Source organism: Miscanthus floridulus, chromosome 11 (assembly GCF_019320115.1).
Source record: "Miscanthus floridulus cultivar M001 chromosome 11, ASM1932011v1, whole genome shotgun sequence".
In the NCBI taxonomy this organism is placed as follows: Eukaryota; Viridiplantae; Streptophyta; class Magnoliopsida; order Poales; family Poaceae; genus Miscanthus; species Miscanthus floridulus.
Window position 1 is genome coordinate 47,612,295 of NC_089590.1, and position 15,389 is coordinate 47,627,683.

The 15,389-nt window shown below is 45.5% G+C and overlaps 1 protein-coding gene across 1 annotated transcript; it reads right to left on the reverse strand.

The window, feature by feature from the left end:
• Positions 1-1,514: 1,514 nt before the first annotated feature.
• LOC136491896 (uncharacterized) lies at positions 1,515-2,123 on the reverse strand. Its single transcript, XM_066488101.1, has one exon. The coding sequence runs from the start codon at positions 2,121-2,123 to the stop codon at positions 1,515-1,517; it is 609 nt and encodes a 202-aa protein (XP_066344198.1).
• Between the last annotated feature and the right edge of the window lie 13,266 nt (positions 2,124-15,389).

The window sequence follows — 15,389 nt, forward strand, 5'->3', positions numbered from 1 at the left end:
TCATGCGTACCCCGAGGGGTGACACAAACACTAGACCTGCGCCGACGCCCTTCTTCATCAGTGATCCGTCGAAGTACATCATCTAGTACTCTTGATCAACGACTGCTGGTGGCATTTGGACCTCGATCCATTCCATGATGAAATCAGCCAACACCTAGGACTTGATGGCTGTCCGGGAGGCATACGCAATGCCCTGACCCATCAGCTCGAGCGCCCATTTCACGGTTCTTCCCGTGGCATCCTAGTTTTGGATGACCTCACCGAGGGGAAGGACGTCACGACCGTCACTAGATGTGACTTGAAGTAGTGGCGTAGCTTCCTCCTGGTGATGAGGACATCGTACAGAAGCTTCTGTATTTGGGGGTAATGGGTCTTCGAGTCAGATAGGACCTCGCTGATGAAGTACATAGGATGCTGTACTTTGAGGGCGTGCCCTTCTTCTTCTTGCTCTACTACCAGGGTGGCGCTGACCACTTGTGTGGTGGCCATGATGTAGAGTAGAAGGGGTTCTCCCTCGGTGGGAGGAACCAGGATTGGGGCCTTTGTCAGGAGCTGCTTAACCAAGTCAAGTGCTTCCTAGGCCTTAGATGTCCATTCGAAGTGATCGGCCTTCTTCAAAAGTTGATAAAGGGGGAGACTTTGTTCGTTGAGGCGTGAGATGAAGCGGCTGAGCGTGGTGAGGCACCCCATAACCCCCTGTACCCCCTTTATATCCTGAATCAGGCCCATCCTTGTGATGGCTGAGATCTTCTCCGGGTTGGCTTCGATGCCATGCTTAGAGACGATGAATCCAAGTAGCATGCCCCTCGGGACTTTGAAAACACACTTCTCAGGATTGAGTTTGATGCCATTCGCTCAGAGTTTTGCAAAGGTCTGCTCAAGATCGGCTATGAGGTGGTCAACCCATTTGGATTTGACCACGATGTCATCAACGTAGGCCTCAACGGTCCACCCGATGAGGTCCCTAAAAAACTTGAGCATATAGCACTGGTATGTAGCCCCAGCATTCTTCAGACCGAACGACATTGTGACGTAGCAGAACGATCCAAAGGGGGTGATGAAACATGTCACGAGTTGGTCGAACTCTTTCATTGTAATTTGATGGTACCTGGAGTACGCATCAAGAAAGTAGAGGGTTTCACACCCCGAGGTAGAATCAACCATCTGGTCTATGCACAGCAAAGGAAACATATCCTTTGGGCATGCTTTGTTGAGACCCATATAGTCAACACACATCCTCCATTTTCCACTCTTTTTTTGTACAAGAATGGGATTGGCCACTCTAGGTGGTACACTTCCTTGATGAATCTAGCTGCCAAAAGCTTTGCGATCCCCTCGCTGATGGTCCTACGTTTCCCCTCGTCGAAGTGACACAGGCGCTGTTTCACCGGCTTGGAGCCTAGGCGGATCTTCAAGGCATGCTCGGTGACTTCCCTCAGAGTGCCTGGCATATCTGAGGATTTCTACACGAAGATGTCTTTGTTGGCGCGGAGGAAGCCGACAAGCACGCTTTCCTATTCAGAGGAAAGTGTGGTACCAATACGCACCGTTTTGCCCTCGGTGCTCTCAGGGTCTACGAGGACCTCCTTGGAGCCCTCCACTGGCTCAAAGAACCCAGTCGACCGCTTGAGGTTGGGTGCTTCTTCGACGACCTCCTTCCTGAGGGCCATGAGCTCTGTAGAGGCGACGATTGCTGCGGCGTGATCACAACACTCAACCTTGCACTCATAGGCGCGCTGAAAGGAGGTGCCGATGGTGATGATCCCACCTGGGCCCGACATCTTTAGTTTGAGGTAGGTGTAGTTGGGAACGGCCATCAACTTTGCATAGCATGGTTGCCCTAGGACGGCGTGGTAGGTTCTGTGGAACCCAACCACTTCAAAGGTGATGGTCTCCGTCCTATAGTTGGATGAACCCTTGAAGATGATGGGTAGATCGAGCTGCCCAAGTGGCAAGGCCTGCTTTCTAGGCACGACACCGTGGAAAGGTGCTTCGGTCGACCGGACGCTCGCTTGGTCGATGCCCATGGCGTCGAGCGTCTTGGCATATAGGATGTTGAGGCCGCTGCCCCCATCCATTAGTACCTTGGTGAGGCGCTTCGTATCGATGATCGGGTCAACCATGAGCAGATATCTCCCTGGTTGTAGGATGCTCTCTAGGTGGTTGGTCCGGTCGAAGGTTATGGCGGATTCTGACCATCAGAGGAAGGCGGGTGTGGCCAGTTTGGTCGCATAGACCTCGTGGCGTGCGATCTTCTGATGGCACTTGGAGTCATAGGCCTTCGGTCCTCCGAAGATCATGAGGCAGTCATCCATGGTGGGGTCAGGGTCCTTTCCATGCTCCCCTTTGGTGGAGCCTCTGGACAAGAACTGTCGCTTGAGGCTGCAGTCCTTGTATAGATGGTTGACCAGGAAAGCATGATTTGGGCATGGCCCCTCGAGTAGTTTTTTGAAATGGTTTGGAGTGCCCTCCACGGGCTTCCGACCACCTCTCCAGTCAGCGATGGCCATGAGTGAGCTCTCGCGCTATTGCTTCTTGTTCTTCTTTTTGGTGGGACGATTGGAGGTGCCTTTGCCGGTGTCCTTGTCTCACCTTACCTTGCCATCGAGGCGATAGAAGATGGCTCCGACTGCTTCTTCACCCGAGGCATCATTGGTGGCGATGTCTAGGAGTTCCTTGGTGGTTTGCGAGCCCTTATGTCCTAGCTTGTGAACCAGAGACTCGTAGGTGGTCCTGGATAGGAAGCTCCTATAATGTCGGCGTCAGCGATGTTAGAGAGCTTGTTGCATTGCTGGGAGAAGCATCGGATGTACCCACGGAGGGTCTCTTCAGCCTTTTGCTGACGGTTCTTGAGGTCCCATGGGTTTCCCTAGAAGTTTCCCATGAAGATCTCCTTCAGGTCCGCCCAACTTTGGATTCTGCTAGACGGAAGGTGTTCCAACCAGGTTCTTGCCGAATTGGCCAAGAACAATGGAAGGTTGCGGATAATGAAGTCATCATTATCCGCACCACCGGCTTAGCAGGTAAGCTGATAGTCTTTGAGACATAGTCTAGAGTTTGTTTCCCTAGAGTACTTTGGGATATTGGTTGGTCATCAGTACCTTGGTGGGAAGGCAGCGTTGAGGATGTGTTGGCCAAAGGCCTGAGGCCCTAGCAGGCCGAGGCTCGAGATTCAGTCCTCGCCGCTGTCGTAGCGTCCACCACAATGAGGGTGATAGCCGCATCTGGCTCCATCTCTCGGGTCATCGTAGGTGTGTCTATGGGCGTCGAGGGTGTTGCGCACGTCATGGTTGTGGCTGAGACACTGATGCACTAGGACCATGGTGTGCTGCCTACTTCCTTGTGGTTCCTGGTGGACCGACATGTCCCTGCCAGGATGCTCCGAGGGTGTGCGTTGGCTAGTGTCGAGCTCGCGTCATCGAGATAATGAGCTTTCGGCCTACTATGCCTCCACACGCTCGAGCAGTGTGAGAATCTCATGGTGGTCCTGATGATCCTCGGGCGTCACGGCCTCTAGAAGGCCATGGAGTAAGACCGTAGTGGTGGCGATGTTCTGGCTCACCCAGGCAAAGAAGTGAGGGAGGGCTTCATCATTGGCGATGATCCTCTGGTTCACGTCATGGGCCATGGTGCAGGCATGCCCACCGTCTCCGCGGTGCTCGATCTCCCGATCGAGCTCCATGCATTCCTACTCGAGCTGGAGTCACGCTTCTTTGATCCCTCAGTGTTAGGCTTTTAGCTGCTCCATCGGCATGTGTGGCGGGGCTGCTGTCTCCCTCTCGGCCTCATCATCGAGGCTATTTGTTGGGGTAGCCTCCCCCTCATGGACACTTTTAACGTGCCCCTCAGGGGTACCCATCATGAGAGGGTGACTGAAAGCTCTAGTTTGGTTTTGGTGAATTGATGAAACCCTAAGTGCTAACCTAGTTTATCAAGTGATCATGAGATAGGTAGCACACTTCAAGTGGAGAAGCCAATGAAGATCATAGCATGACAATGGTGATGGCATGGTGATGATCAAGGGCTTAAACTTGAAAAGAAGAAAGAGAAAAACAAAAAGCTCAAGGCAAAGGTATAATTTGTAGGAGCTATTTTGTTTTGGTGATCAAGACACTTAGAGAGTGTGATCACATTTAGGATTGATAGCCGTACTATTAAGAGGAGTGAAAATCATATTGGAATGCAGTTATCAGAGTGCCACTAGATGCTCTAACTCATTGCATATGCATTTAGGATCTAGTGGAGAACTAACACCCTTGATAATGTTTGTGAAAATATGCTAACACATGTGCACAAGGTGATACACTTGGTGGTTGGCACATTTGAGCAAGGGTGGAGAAGTTAGAAGTGAAAGGGAGTTGGTCGCAATGATGCTAGCGTCGGTCAATTGACCAGACGCTAGGTTGCTCTGCGACCGGACGCTGAAGGGCTGTGTCCGGTCGAGTGATCGGTCAGCATAGTGATTAGGGTTAAGCACCAGACGCTGGGCTATGTCCGGTCAAGCATGTTTTTGCCGATCGAACACTGAGGGTCCAACGTCCGGTCAGCTCTGTCGGAGCGTCCGGTCAACTTGTCGACCGTTGAGATCAAACATTCACTGTTGAACGCAGGAGACACGTGGCCGCCATCGAGCGACCAGACGCTGAGGAGCAGCATCCGGTCAGTAGGACCGGAGCATCTAGTCACCCCAATCAGTGCCCAATGAAGGGGTACAATGGCTCTATTTTGTGGGGGCTTCTATTTAAGCCCCATGGCCAATTCAAGCTCACTCTCTTGGCCATTTGCATTGACATAGCAACCTTGTGAGCTTAGCCAAAGCCCTCCCACTCATCTCCATCATTGATTCATCATCATAGTGAGATTGGGAGTGATCCAAGTGCATTGCTTGAGTGATTGCATCTAGAGGCACTTGGTGTTCGTGTTTCGCTAAGGATTTCACTTGTTACTCTTGGTGGTTGCCGCCACCTAGATGGCTTGGAGCAGCGAGGATAGCTGAGCGGAGGTGGTGATTGTCTCTAGCTCCGATCGTGGTGATTGTGAGGGGTTCTTGACCTTTCCCCGGTGGAGCGCCAAAAGGTACTCTAGTGGATTGCTCGTGGCTTGTGTGATCCTCATCTTGTGTTGGTTGTGTGGCACCCTATTGAGGGTTTGGCGTGTGAAGCCAATTAGCATGTGAACCTCCAAGTGAGTGAATCGCCACAACGAGGACTAGCTTGCCGGCAAGCAAGTGAACCTCGGTAAAAAATCATTGCATTCATCATTGATTCTGAGGTGATTGGTCTTCATTGTTATTCATCCTTGTGATTGATTGGTTCCTTCCTCTACATGATAGTATAACCTTCTTGATCACTCTCTTTACATCACCGCAAACTAGTTGTCAAGCTCTTTAGTGTAACTAGTTGTGAGAGCTTGTTTGCTTGGTTGGTGTGGCTCTTTAGTTAGTCTTTGAGAGCACACTAACATAGGGTAGTGTCTTTGCTATTGTGTGGATAAACACTATCTAAACTAGAATTGTGGTAGGTGGCTTGCATTTTGAGTAGGCTAGCACAACACTCGCTTCGCCTCATAATCGTCTAACCATTTTGTTAAGTGTTGTTGTAGAATTTTTTATTAGGCTATTCACCCCCCTCTAGCCATTAGGACCTTTCAAGTGGTATCGGAGCCGAGGTCACCGTGATTTGAGGCTTAACAACCTTCGGTGTAAAAATGGCTCAAATCAACAATACCAAGAAGCCACCCCAATTTGATGGCACAAATTATCCCTATTGGAAGGCTAAGATGACAACATATATCAAGTCAATCAATAGGAAGATTTGGAAGGTGGTAGAAACAAAAATTGAGATAGAAGATGAAGAGGCTCCCGCCATCGCCGAAGAATTGCTACTCCAAAACAATGACATTGCTCTTAGTGCCATCCATGATGCTTTGGATGAGAGAACATTTGAGCAAATCAAGAACATTGAGAGAGCTCATGAGGCATGGAAGAAATTGGAAGAATCATTTGAGGGCACCAAGGCAATCAAGGGTGCAAAGGCATACATTCTCAAGGATAAATTTGCCAGTTTCAAGATGAAGGAAGATGAGACTGTGCCAGACATGTTCCATCGGATGGAAGTGATTGTAAATGATCTCAAGGCACTCGGTGAGAAGATAGAGGACAAGGAATTCTCAAATAAGTTCTTGAGATGCTTACCCTCAAGATTTGGTACATTGGTCACTACTCTAGTCAGGTCCAGTTTGGATACAATGACACCAAATCAAATCTTGGGAGATATCATGACCGATGATGCTTATAGAGATGATGATGAGAAGGAAGAAAAGAGGGAGAAGAAAGAAGAAAAGAAGGATGACAAGAAGAAGAGTGTGGCATTCAAAGCCACATCATCCAAGGGAAAAGCCAAGCAAGAAACATCAAGTGAAGATGATGATTCATGGGATGATGATGATGATGAGAAGATGGCTCTATTTGTCAAGAGATTTGGCAAGTTCATGGTGAAGAAGGGCTACCGTGCTAGAAGAAAGAAGTCTTCATCCAAGAACAAAGAAGAGTCAAGAAGGTGCTTCAAGTGTGGAAGCAAAGATCATCTTGTTGCTCAATGCCCATACAATAGCGACAATGATGATGACAACAAGAAGAACAAGAAAAAGGACAAGAAGGAAAAGAAAGAGAAGAAGGACAAGATGGCCTTCAAGAAGAAGAAGGGTGGTTCATATGTAGTCACTTGGGATAGTGATGCTTCCTCAAGTGATGATGATGATGATAGTGATGATCACAAGACCACCAAGAAGAAGGTTCTTGCAAGCATTGCTATCAATGAGAAGCCTTCTCTCTTCGAATCTTCATCATGCTTCATGGCTAAGGCCACTAAGGTACAATCTTGTGATGATAAAAGTGATGAAGAACATGTTGATGATAATGAACATGAAAATGAAAATGATAGTGATAGTGATGATGATGAACCTACTAAGGATGAATTATTTGACATGCTAGAAGATGCTAAAGAACACTTTGACATTAAGAGAAGGGAATGCAAGAGCTTGAATAAGGAGGTAAAATCCCTTAAGCAAGCCCTTGATGAGCTCAAAGCAACTCATGAGAAGCTAGAGGAAGCCCATGAGAAGCTTGGCAAGGCTCACAAAAAGCTTGAAAAGGCTCATTCCACTTTGCTTAATGAACAAGATAAAAAGAAGCATGTTGAAACTTGTGATATAATTGATGAATCACTATCTATGCCTATCATTATTGCTCCTACTAATCCTTCTTGTAGCACTTCCACCTCTACCTCATCTAGTAGTGATGGTCTCACTTGTGATACCTCACTAGTAGTTGAGAATGAGAACCTCAAGAAGGAGGTCACTAAGCTCACTCACACTCTGGCTAAGGCCTATGGTGGTGAGGACCGCTTGCTTATGTGCTTGGGTAGCCAAAGAGCTTCTCTCTACAAAGAGGGATTGGACTATACCCCCAAGAAAGGCAAGGCAGCCTTTGCTCCTCATAAGACTAGTTTTGTGAAGAACAATGGTCGGTTTTGCACTAGTTACAAGCAAGTGGGTCACAAAGAGCAAGAATGCAAAAACAAGAGCAAAAATGCTAATGTATCCTCCATTAAGCTTGATTCATGCTATATGCTTACTAAGGGTACAAATGGTGTGAAGGCTAAGTTCATTGGTAAACCATGGATGGGCTCAAAGAAGAAAGCCATTTGGGTACCAAAGAACCTAGTGACTAACCTTCAAGGACCCAAGCAAGTTTGAGTACCTAAAAAGAATTGATCTTCTTTTGTAGGTTAATTACAAAGCTAGAGAAAGGCATTGGGTTCTTGATAGTGGGTGCACTCAACACATGATCGGTGATGCAAGAATGTTCAACTCAATCAACACCAATGGCAATGATGGTTATGATAGTATCACATTTGGTGACAATGGCAAAGTCAAGGTCAAGGGGCTTGGTAAGATTGCAATATCCAATGACATGAGCATATCCAATGTGTTGCTAGTAGAGAGCTTGAACTTCAATTTGCTATCCGTGGCTCAATTATGTGATCTTGGATTCAAATGCATATTTGGGATAGATGATGTAGAGATCATAAGTGTAGATGGCTCTAACTTGATCTTCAAAGGCTTTAGATATGAGAATCTATACTTGGTTGATTTCAATGCTAGTGAAGCTAGATTATCTACATTCTTGTTCACTAAGTCTAGCATGGGTTGGTTATGGCATAGAAGTCTTGGTCATGTTGGAATGAAACAATTGAATAGATTGGTTAAGCATGACTTAGTTAAAGGCTTGAAAGATGTTGTGTTCGAAAAGGATAAGCTTTGTAGCTCTTGTCAAGCCGGCAAACAAGTTGGAAACACCCACCCTAAGAAAAGTATGATGAGCACTAGTAAAGCATTTGAGTTATTGCACATGGATTTGTTTGGGCCAACACAATACACTAGTATCGGTGGTAACAAATATGGCTTTGTGATAGTGGATGACTACACTAGATACACATGGGTATTCTTTCTAGTGGACAAAAGTGATATGTTTGCAACATTCAAATCATTTGTCAAGGGCATTCACAGTGAGTTTGAAACAACCATCAAGAGAGTTAGAAGTGACAATGGTAGTGAGTTCAAGAATACTAGAATTGATGAGTTATGTGATGAATTTGGAATTAGACATCAATTCTCGGCCAAGTACACACCTCAATCAAATGACCTTGTTGAGAGAAAGAATAGAACACTCATCGATATGGCAAGGTCTATGCTTAGTGAGTACAATGTGAGTCAATCTTTTTGGGCCGAAGCTATCAACACGGCTTGCTATTGTAGCAACCGCCTCTATTGTCACCAATTGAAAGAGAAGACACCATATGAGCTCTTGAATGGTAGAAAGCCCAACATTGCATATTTTCGAGTCTTTGGTTGCAAATGCTATATCTTGAAGAAAGGTACTAGATTAGGCAAGTTTGACAAGAAATGTGATGAAGGATTCCTACTTGGCTATTCCACTACAAGCAAAGCACATAGAGTTTGGAATTTGGATAGTGGTACCCTTGAGGAAGTTCATGATGTTGAATTTGATGAAACCAAGGGTTCACAAGTAGAGAATGAAAACTTGGAAGATGTTAGAGACATTCAACTTTCAAATGCCATGAAGAACATGTATATTGGTGAATTGAGGCCTAGGCAAGTGAATGATGATGAAGATGATCAAGTACAAGTGCTCTCCAACTCAAATGTGCAAGATGATACAAATCAAGCTAGTACAAGTGGATCTCATGACAATGAACAAGATCAAGTGGCTAGTACATCATCTCAACCCAATGATCAAGCAAGTGCAAGCAATCAAGTTCCAATCCTCCAACCAACCAATATTGTAAGAGATCATCCATTGGACACTATCATTGGTGATATTTCAAGAGGTGTACAAACAAGATCAAGATTGGCATCATTTTGTGAACACTTCTTATTTGTGTCATCCATTGAACCAAAGAAGATAGATGAAGCTTTGAAGGATGTTGATTGGGTGAATGCTATGCATGAAGAATTAAACAACTTCACAAGAAATCAAGTATGGGAATTAGTAGAGAGACCAAAGGGACACAATGTGATTGGAACCAAATGGGTCTTTAGAAACAAGCAAGATCAAGATGGGATAGTAGTAAGGAACAAAGCAAGATTGGTAGCACAAGGCTATACACAAGTTGAAGGTCTTAACTTTGGAGAAACATATGCCCCGGTTGCTAGATTGGAAGCAATTAGAATCTTACTAGCCTATGCTTGTGCCCACAACATCAAGCTCTATCAAATGGATGTTAAGAGTGCATTTCTCAATGGCTACATCAATGAAGAAGTATATGTTGAGCAACCTCCTGGTTTTGAAGATGACAAGAAGCCCAACCATGTGTACAAGTTGAAGAAGGCATTGTATGGCTTGAAGCAAGCACCTAGAGCATGGTATGAGAGATTGAGGGATTTCCTACTCTCTAAAGGGTTCACAATGGGCAAGGTTGACACCACTCTTTTCATCAAGAAGATTGGAAAAGATCTATTTGTATTGCAAATCTATGTTGATGATATCATTTTTGGATCAACCAATCAAGACTTTTGTGATGAGTTTGGAAAGATGATGGCTAATGAGTTTGAGATGTCCATGATTGAAGAATTGAGTTACTTCCTTGGTCCTCAAATCAAGCAATTGAAGAATGGTACATTTATGAGTCAAGGCAAGTACATCAAGGATATGATCAAAAAGTTTGACATGAGTGAAAGTAAAGCCATTAGCACACCAATGGGAACCAATGGCAACTTGGATAGTGATGCAAGTGAAAACATGGTGGATCAAAAGTTGTATCGGTCTATGATTGGAAGCCTACTCTATGTGACCGCATCAAGGCCGGATGTCATGTTTAGTGTATGCATGTGTGCAAGATTTCAAGCCTCACCAAGAGAAAGTCATTTGAAGGCTACAAAGAGGATATTGAGGTACTTGAAGCATACACCAAATGTTGGTTTGTGGTATCCCAAAGGAGCAAAGTTTGAGCTAGTTGGTTACTCCGACTCGGATTATGCAGGATGCAAGGTTGAAAGGAAGAGCACCTCGGGCACATGTCAATTGTTGGGAAGATCACTTGTTTCATGGTCATCAAAGAAGCAAAATAGTGTTGCATTATCAACCGCCGAAGCCGAATACATATCCACCAATAGTTGTTGTGCACAAATACTTTGGATGAAGGCCACTTTGTGTGACTTTGGAATCAAGTTCAAGAAAGTGCCATTGCTATGTGACAATGAGAGTGCAATCAAGCTAACCAACAATCTGGTTCAACATGCAAGAACAAAGCACATTGATGTCCGCCATCATTTTATAAGAGATCATCAACAAAAAGGGGACATTTGCATTGAGAGTATAGGCACTGAAGATCAACTTGCCGATATATTCACCAAGCCATTGGATGAGAAAAGGTTTTGCAAGCTAAGGAATGAGTTGAACATATTGGATTTCTTAAATATGTGTTGATGCACCCCCCACTTACATAACATGCCTCTCCTTCGAGCAATCCAATGTAAAAGTTGATTGGCATGACATACATCTTTGCTAAGGACATGATTAGTGCATCTAGTCACATTTTCAATTTTATTAGGACCTTTCAAGTGGTTCTATTTTATTAGGCTCATTCATGAAAATCAAATGAATTTGATGTTTATATGGTATCACTATTGCTTCTATGCTTGACTTGATCTAGTGGTAGCATATGACATGTTTGTGGACTTGTAAACCTAGTGTTTAATCTAGAAAATGAGCTATAAGTGTTTAACTCAACATGGTACAAGATAACCCTTATTTGGAGGTGTGAAGAAGCTTGTCCTTGGATCAAACCGAGTTAAATATCTTTGGCATATATTCTAGTTTGAACCAAATTTGGAACTTTGATCCTCACCCCATTGATTGACATTGATAATCTCGACCCTACAAGTAATACTATCTATATTTTGAACCTTTGTGGTCATTGATGACAAAGGGGGAGAGAAACAAAGATAGGTAGTAAAGATAGTGAAAAAGGGGGAGAAATATCATAAAGGGAGAGATATGACAAAGGAAAGGGATCAACTAAAATTTTGAGCACACAAGTAGGGGGAGCAAGCTCATGAACTTGTTTGGTGCATTTGAATGTGCATTTCATATGTTTGCTTGCATGGCACAAGTTTTAAAATTCAATATCCATGCTTGTGAGGTGTATGCTAGTTGTCGGTTTGAATGATGAAATGAAAACTAGCATGCATAGGATATCTAGTGATTTCACTTCCAAATGTTTTTCAAGTGGTATTAAACTAACCATGGTGCTAAGGATGGTATAATGGTGCACTCCAATTGGTATCACGCTTCAAAGGTCCATCTTTTATACCTTAGCATCATGTGGTAGACATTGTCTCCTATATTTCCTATCTAAGCATATGTGCAAGCTATAATCCAAACTCTTAGCACATATGTAGGGGGAGCAATTGCTACCATTTGGGGTTCATGAAACTTGTCCATATTCTTTTACACATGGTAAATATGCTTGGACAAGCAACATGGATTCAATTGAATTTTAATTCATATCTTTGTATAAGGGTTGTCATCAATTACCAAAAAGGGGGAGATTGAAAGCTCTAGTTTGATTTTGGTGAATTGATGAAACCCTAAGTGCTAACCTAGTTTATCAAGTGATCATGAGATAGGTAGCACACTTCAAGTGGAGAAGCCAATGAAGATCATAGCATGATAATGGTGATGGCACGGTGATGATCAAGGGCTTAAACTTGAAAAGAAGAAAGAGAAAAACAAAAAGCTCAAGGCAACGGTATAATTTGTAGGAGCTATTTTGTTTTGGTGATCAAGACACTTAGAGAGTGTGATCACATTTAGGATTGATAGCCATACTATTAAGAGGAGTGAAAATCATATCAGAATGCGGTTATCAAAGTGCCACTAGATGCTCTAACTCATTGCATATGCATTTAGGATCTAGTGGAGAACTAACACCCTTGATAATATTTGTGAAAATATGCTAACACATGTGCACAAGGTGATACACTTGGTGGTTGGCACATTTGAGCAAGGGCGGAGAAGTTAGAAGTGAAATGGAGTTGGTCGCAATGATGCTAGCGTCGGTGAACTGACTGGACGCTGGGTTGCTCTACGACCAGATGCTAAAGGGCTACGTCCGGTCAAGTGATTGGTTGGCACAGTGATTAGGGTTAAGCACCGGACGCTAGGCTGTGTCCGATCAAGCATGACCGGACGTGTTTGGTTGGCAAAAACATGTTTTTGACCCTTACTGTAAACGACCAGACGCTGAGGGTCCAGCATCCGGTCAGCTCCGTCGGAGCGTCTGGTCAACTTGTCGACCGTTGAGATCAAACGTTCACCGTTGAACATAGGAGACACATGGCCACCATCGGGCGATCGGACGCTGAGGAGCAGCGTCTGGTCAGTAGGATCGGAGCATCCGGTCACCCCGATCAGTGCCAAGTGAAGGGGTACAATAGCTCTATTTCATGGGGGCTTCTATTTAAGCCCCATGGCCGGTTCAAGCTCACTCTCTTGGCCATTTGCATTGACATAGCAACCTTGTGAGCTTAGCCAAAGCCCTCCCACTCATCTCCATCATTGATTCATCATCATAGTGAGATTGGGAGTGATCCAAGTGCATTGCTTGAGTGATTGCATCTAGAGGCACTTGGTGTTCGTGTTTCGCTATGGATTTCACTTGTTACTCTTGGTGGTTGCCGCCACCTAGATGGCTTGGAGCAGCGAGGATCGTTGAGCGGAGGTGGTGATTATCTCCGGCTCTGATCGTGGTGATTGTGAGGGGTTCTTGACCTTTCCCTGGTGGAGCGCCAAAAGGTACTCTAGTGAATTGTTCGTGGCTTGTGTGATCCTCATCTTGTGTTGGTTGTGCAGCACCCTATTGAGGGTTTGACGTGTGAAGCCAATTAGCGCGTAAACCTCCAAGTGAGTGAATCGCCACAACGAGGACTAGCTTGCCGGCAAGCAAGTGAACCTCGGTAAAAAATCATTGCATTCATCATTGATTTCGAGGTGATTGGTATTCATTGTTATTCATCCTTGTGATTGATTGGTTCCTTCCTCTACACGACGGTATAAACTTCTTGATCACTCTCTTTACATCACCGCAAACTAGTTGTCAAGCTCTTTAGTGTAACTAGTTGTGAGAGCTTATTTGCTTGGTTGGTGTGGCTCTTTAGTTAGTCTTTGAGAGCACACTAACATAGGGTAGTGTCTTTGCTATTGTGTGGATAAACACTATCTAAACTAGAATTGTGGTAGGTGGCTTGCATTTTGAGTAGGCTAGAGCAACACTCGCTTCGCCTCATAATCGTCTAACCGTTTTGTTAAGTGTTGTTGTAGAATTTTTATTAGGCTATTCACCCCCCCTCTAGCCATTAGGACCTTTCAGCGACGTCGAAAGATTCTATGATGTGTTCACGAGAGGGTGACTCACGAGGTGGGTGATTGCTTCCCACCTCTCATGAAGCATTCCCAAGGGCGACTCTGGCTCCTCTACCAGGAGGTCATGGAAAGATCCCGCGATGTGTTCGATCACCCCCACGAATTCGTCATTCATGAGAGGTGGGACCATGCGTTGTGCCATAAGGTGGCTAACGGTCACCGTGGCGTTACAGAGACCAAACGAAAGCACTATCGGGGCGCTCCATATGTGGTGTTCCGGAGAGAGGGGTTCTCCTCCGGTGAGCCATGCCATGTCATTGGCGTCAGAGAAGGTGAGGCGGCGTAGGTCCTCCCTGGATGGCTGGGGTCCTAGAGAGACGCCGAGCTGGCGCTCAAGCCTCTCGTAGTTGAGGCCGATGGAGGGGAGAGATTGGATGATGGCATGAGCAAATGCCAACTCTTGTCCCACCGTGATGATAAAGTCTAGGTCTCCAAAGCACACATGTGCACCTAGGACCTAGCTGATACCGTGGCTAGCCATCTGTGCCCTGATTTTAATGTCGAAACACGCAAAGGTCCCCTACCTGGCGCGCCAACTGTCGGTGTTTCAAGTAAACACCAACGAGTAAATTTGTGTTATTGCGCATCTGGCTTGGATGGTGTGCTAAAAAGACACAAGGTTTATACTGGTTCGGGCAGAATGTTCCTACGTCCAGTTTGTGGCTGCTGCTCGTGTTATTAGCACCAAAAAGTTCATAGTAGGGGTTTATAAACGGGCGAGAGAGGGAAATGTCCCAAGTCTCTGATGAAAAGGTCGAATGGGTGCTGAAAGCTTGGTCACTTCTTAGCTATGTGTTGTGATGTGTGGTGTGTTTAATTGAATCCTCCCTTTAATGGGGTGTCGTACCTTACCTTTTATAGACCAAGGGGAAGAAGTAATTACAGATGGGAGAAAGAAGAAAAACCAGAGGCCAAGGAGGTCCTTCAAAGATACCGGGTCTTCCTTTTCCTCTGAGCGAGACCTGCTGGCATGACAGATGGTGCCAAGGATAGCTCCATGCTGGGTGCATGTCTACTGATCCTGATAGGGCTGCGCTGGGCGCCTGTCCGCTGATGATGCCATGTTCTGGCTTGATCAGCAAGTGGTCACGTCCCATCCCGCCCCAGTGGGCGGCGCGACAGACCAGGGTGCTAAACCGCGACCCTATAGGGAACAGACAGCGTAGTGACCGCACGTTTGTTACTGTAGATGATGCGAGTCTCCTCCTGGACTATAGTGGTTGTCGTGTGCTTTCGTCAGGATCCATGCCCAAGGGCAAATGGCGGCGCCCACAACACTGTAAAAGAAATATTGGCACCTACAACACTATTCGGGTTCTGACATGCCTGGAAGGGCTTAAAGCGCCCATCTTGTCATATCCTGACGGTACTTTCTGGCAAGCGT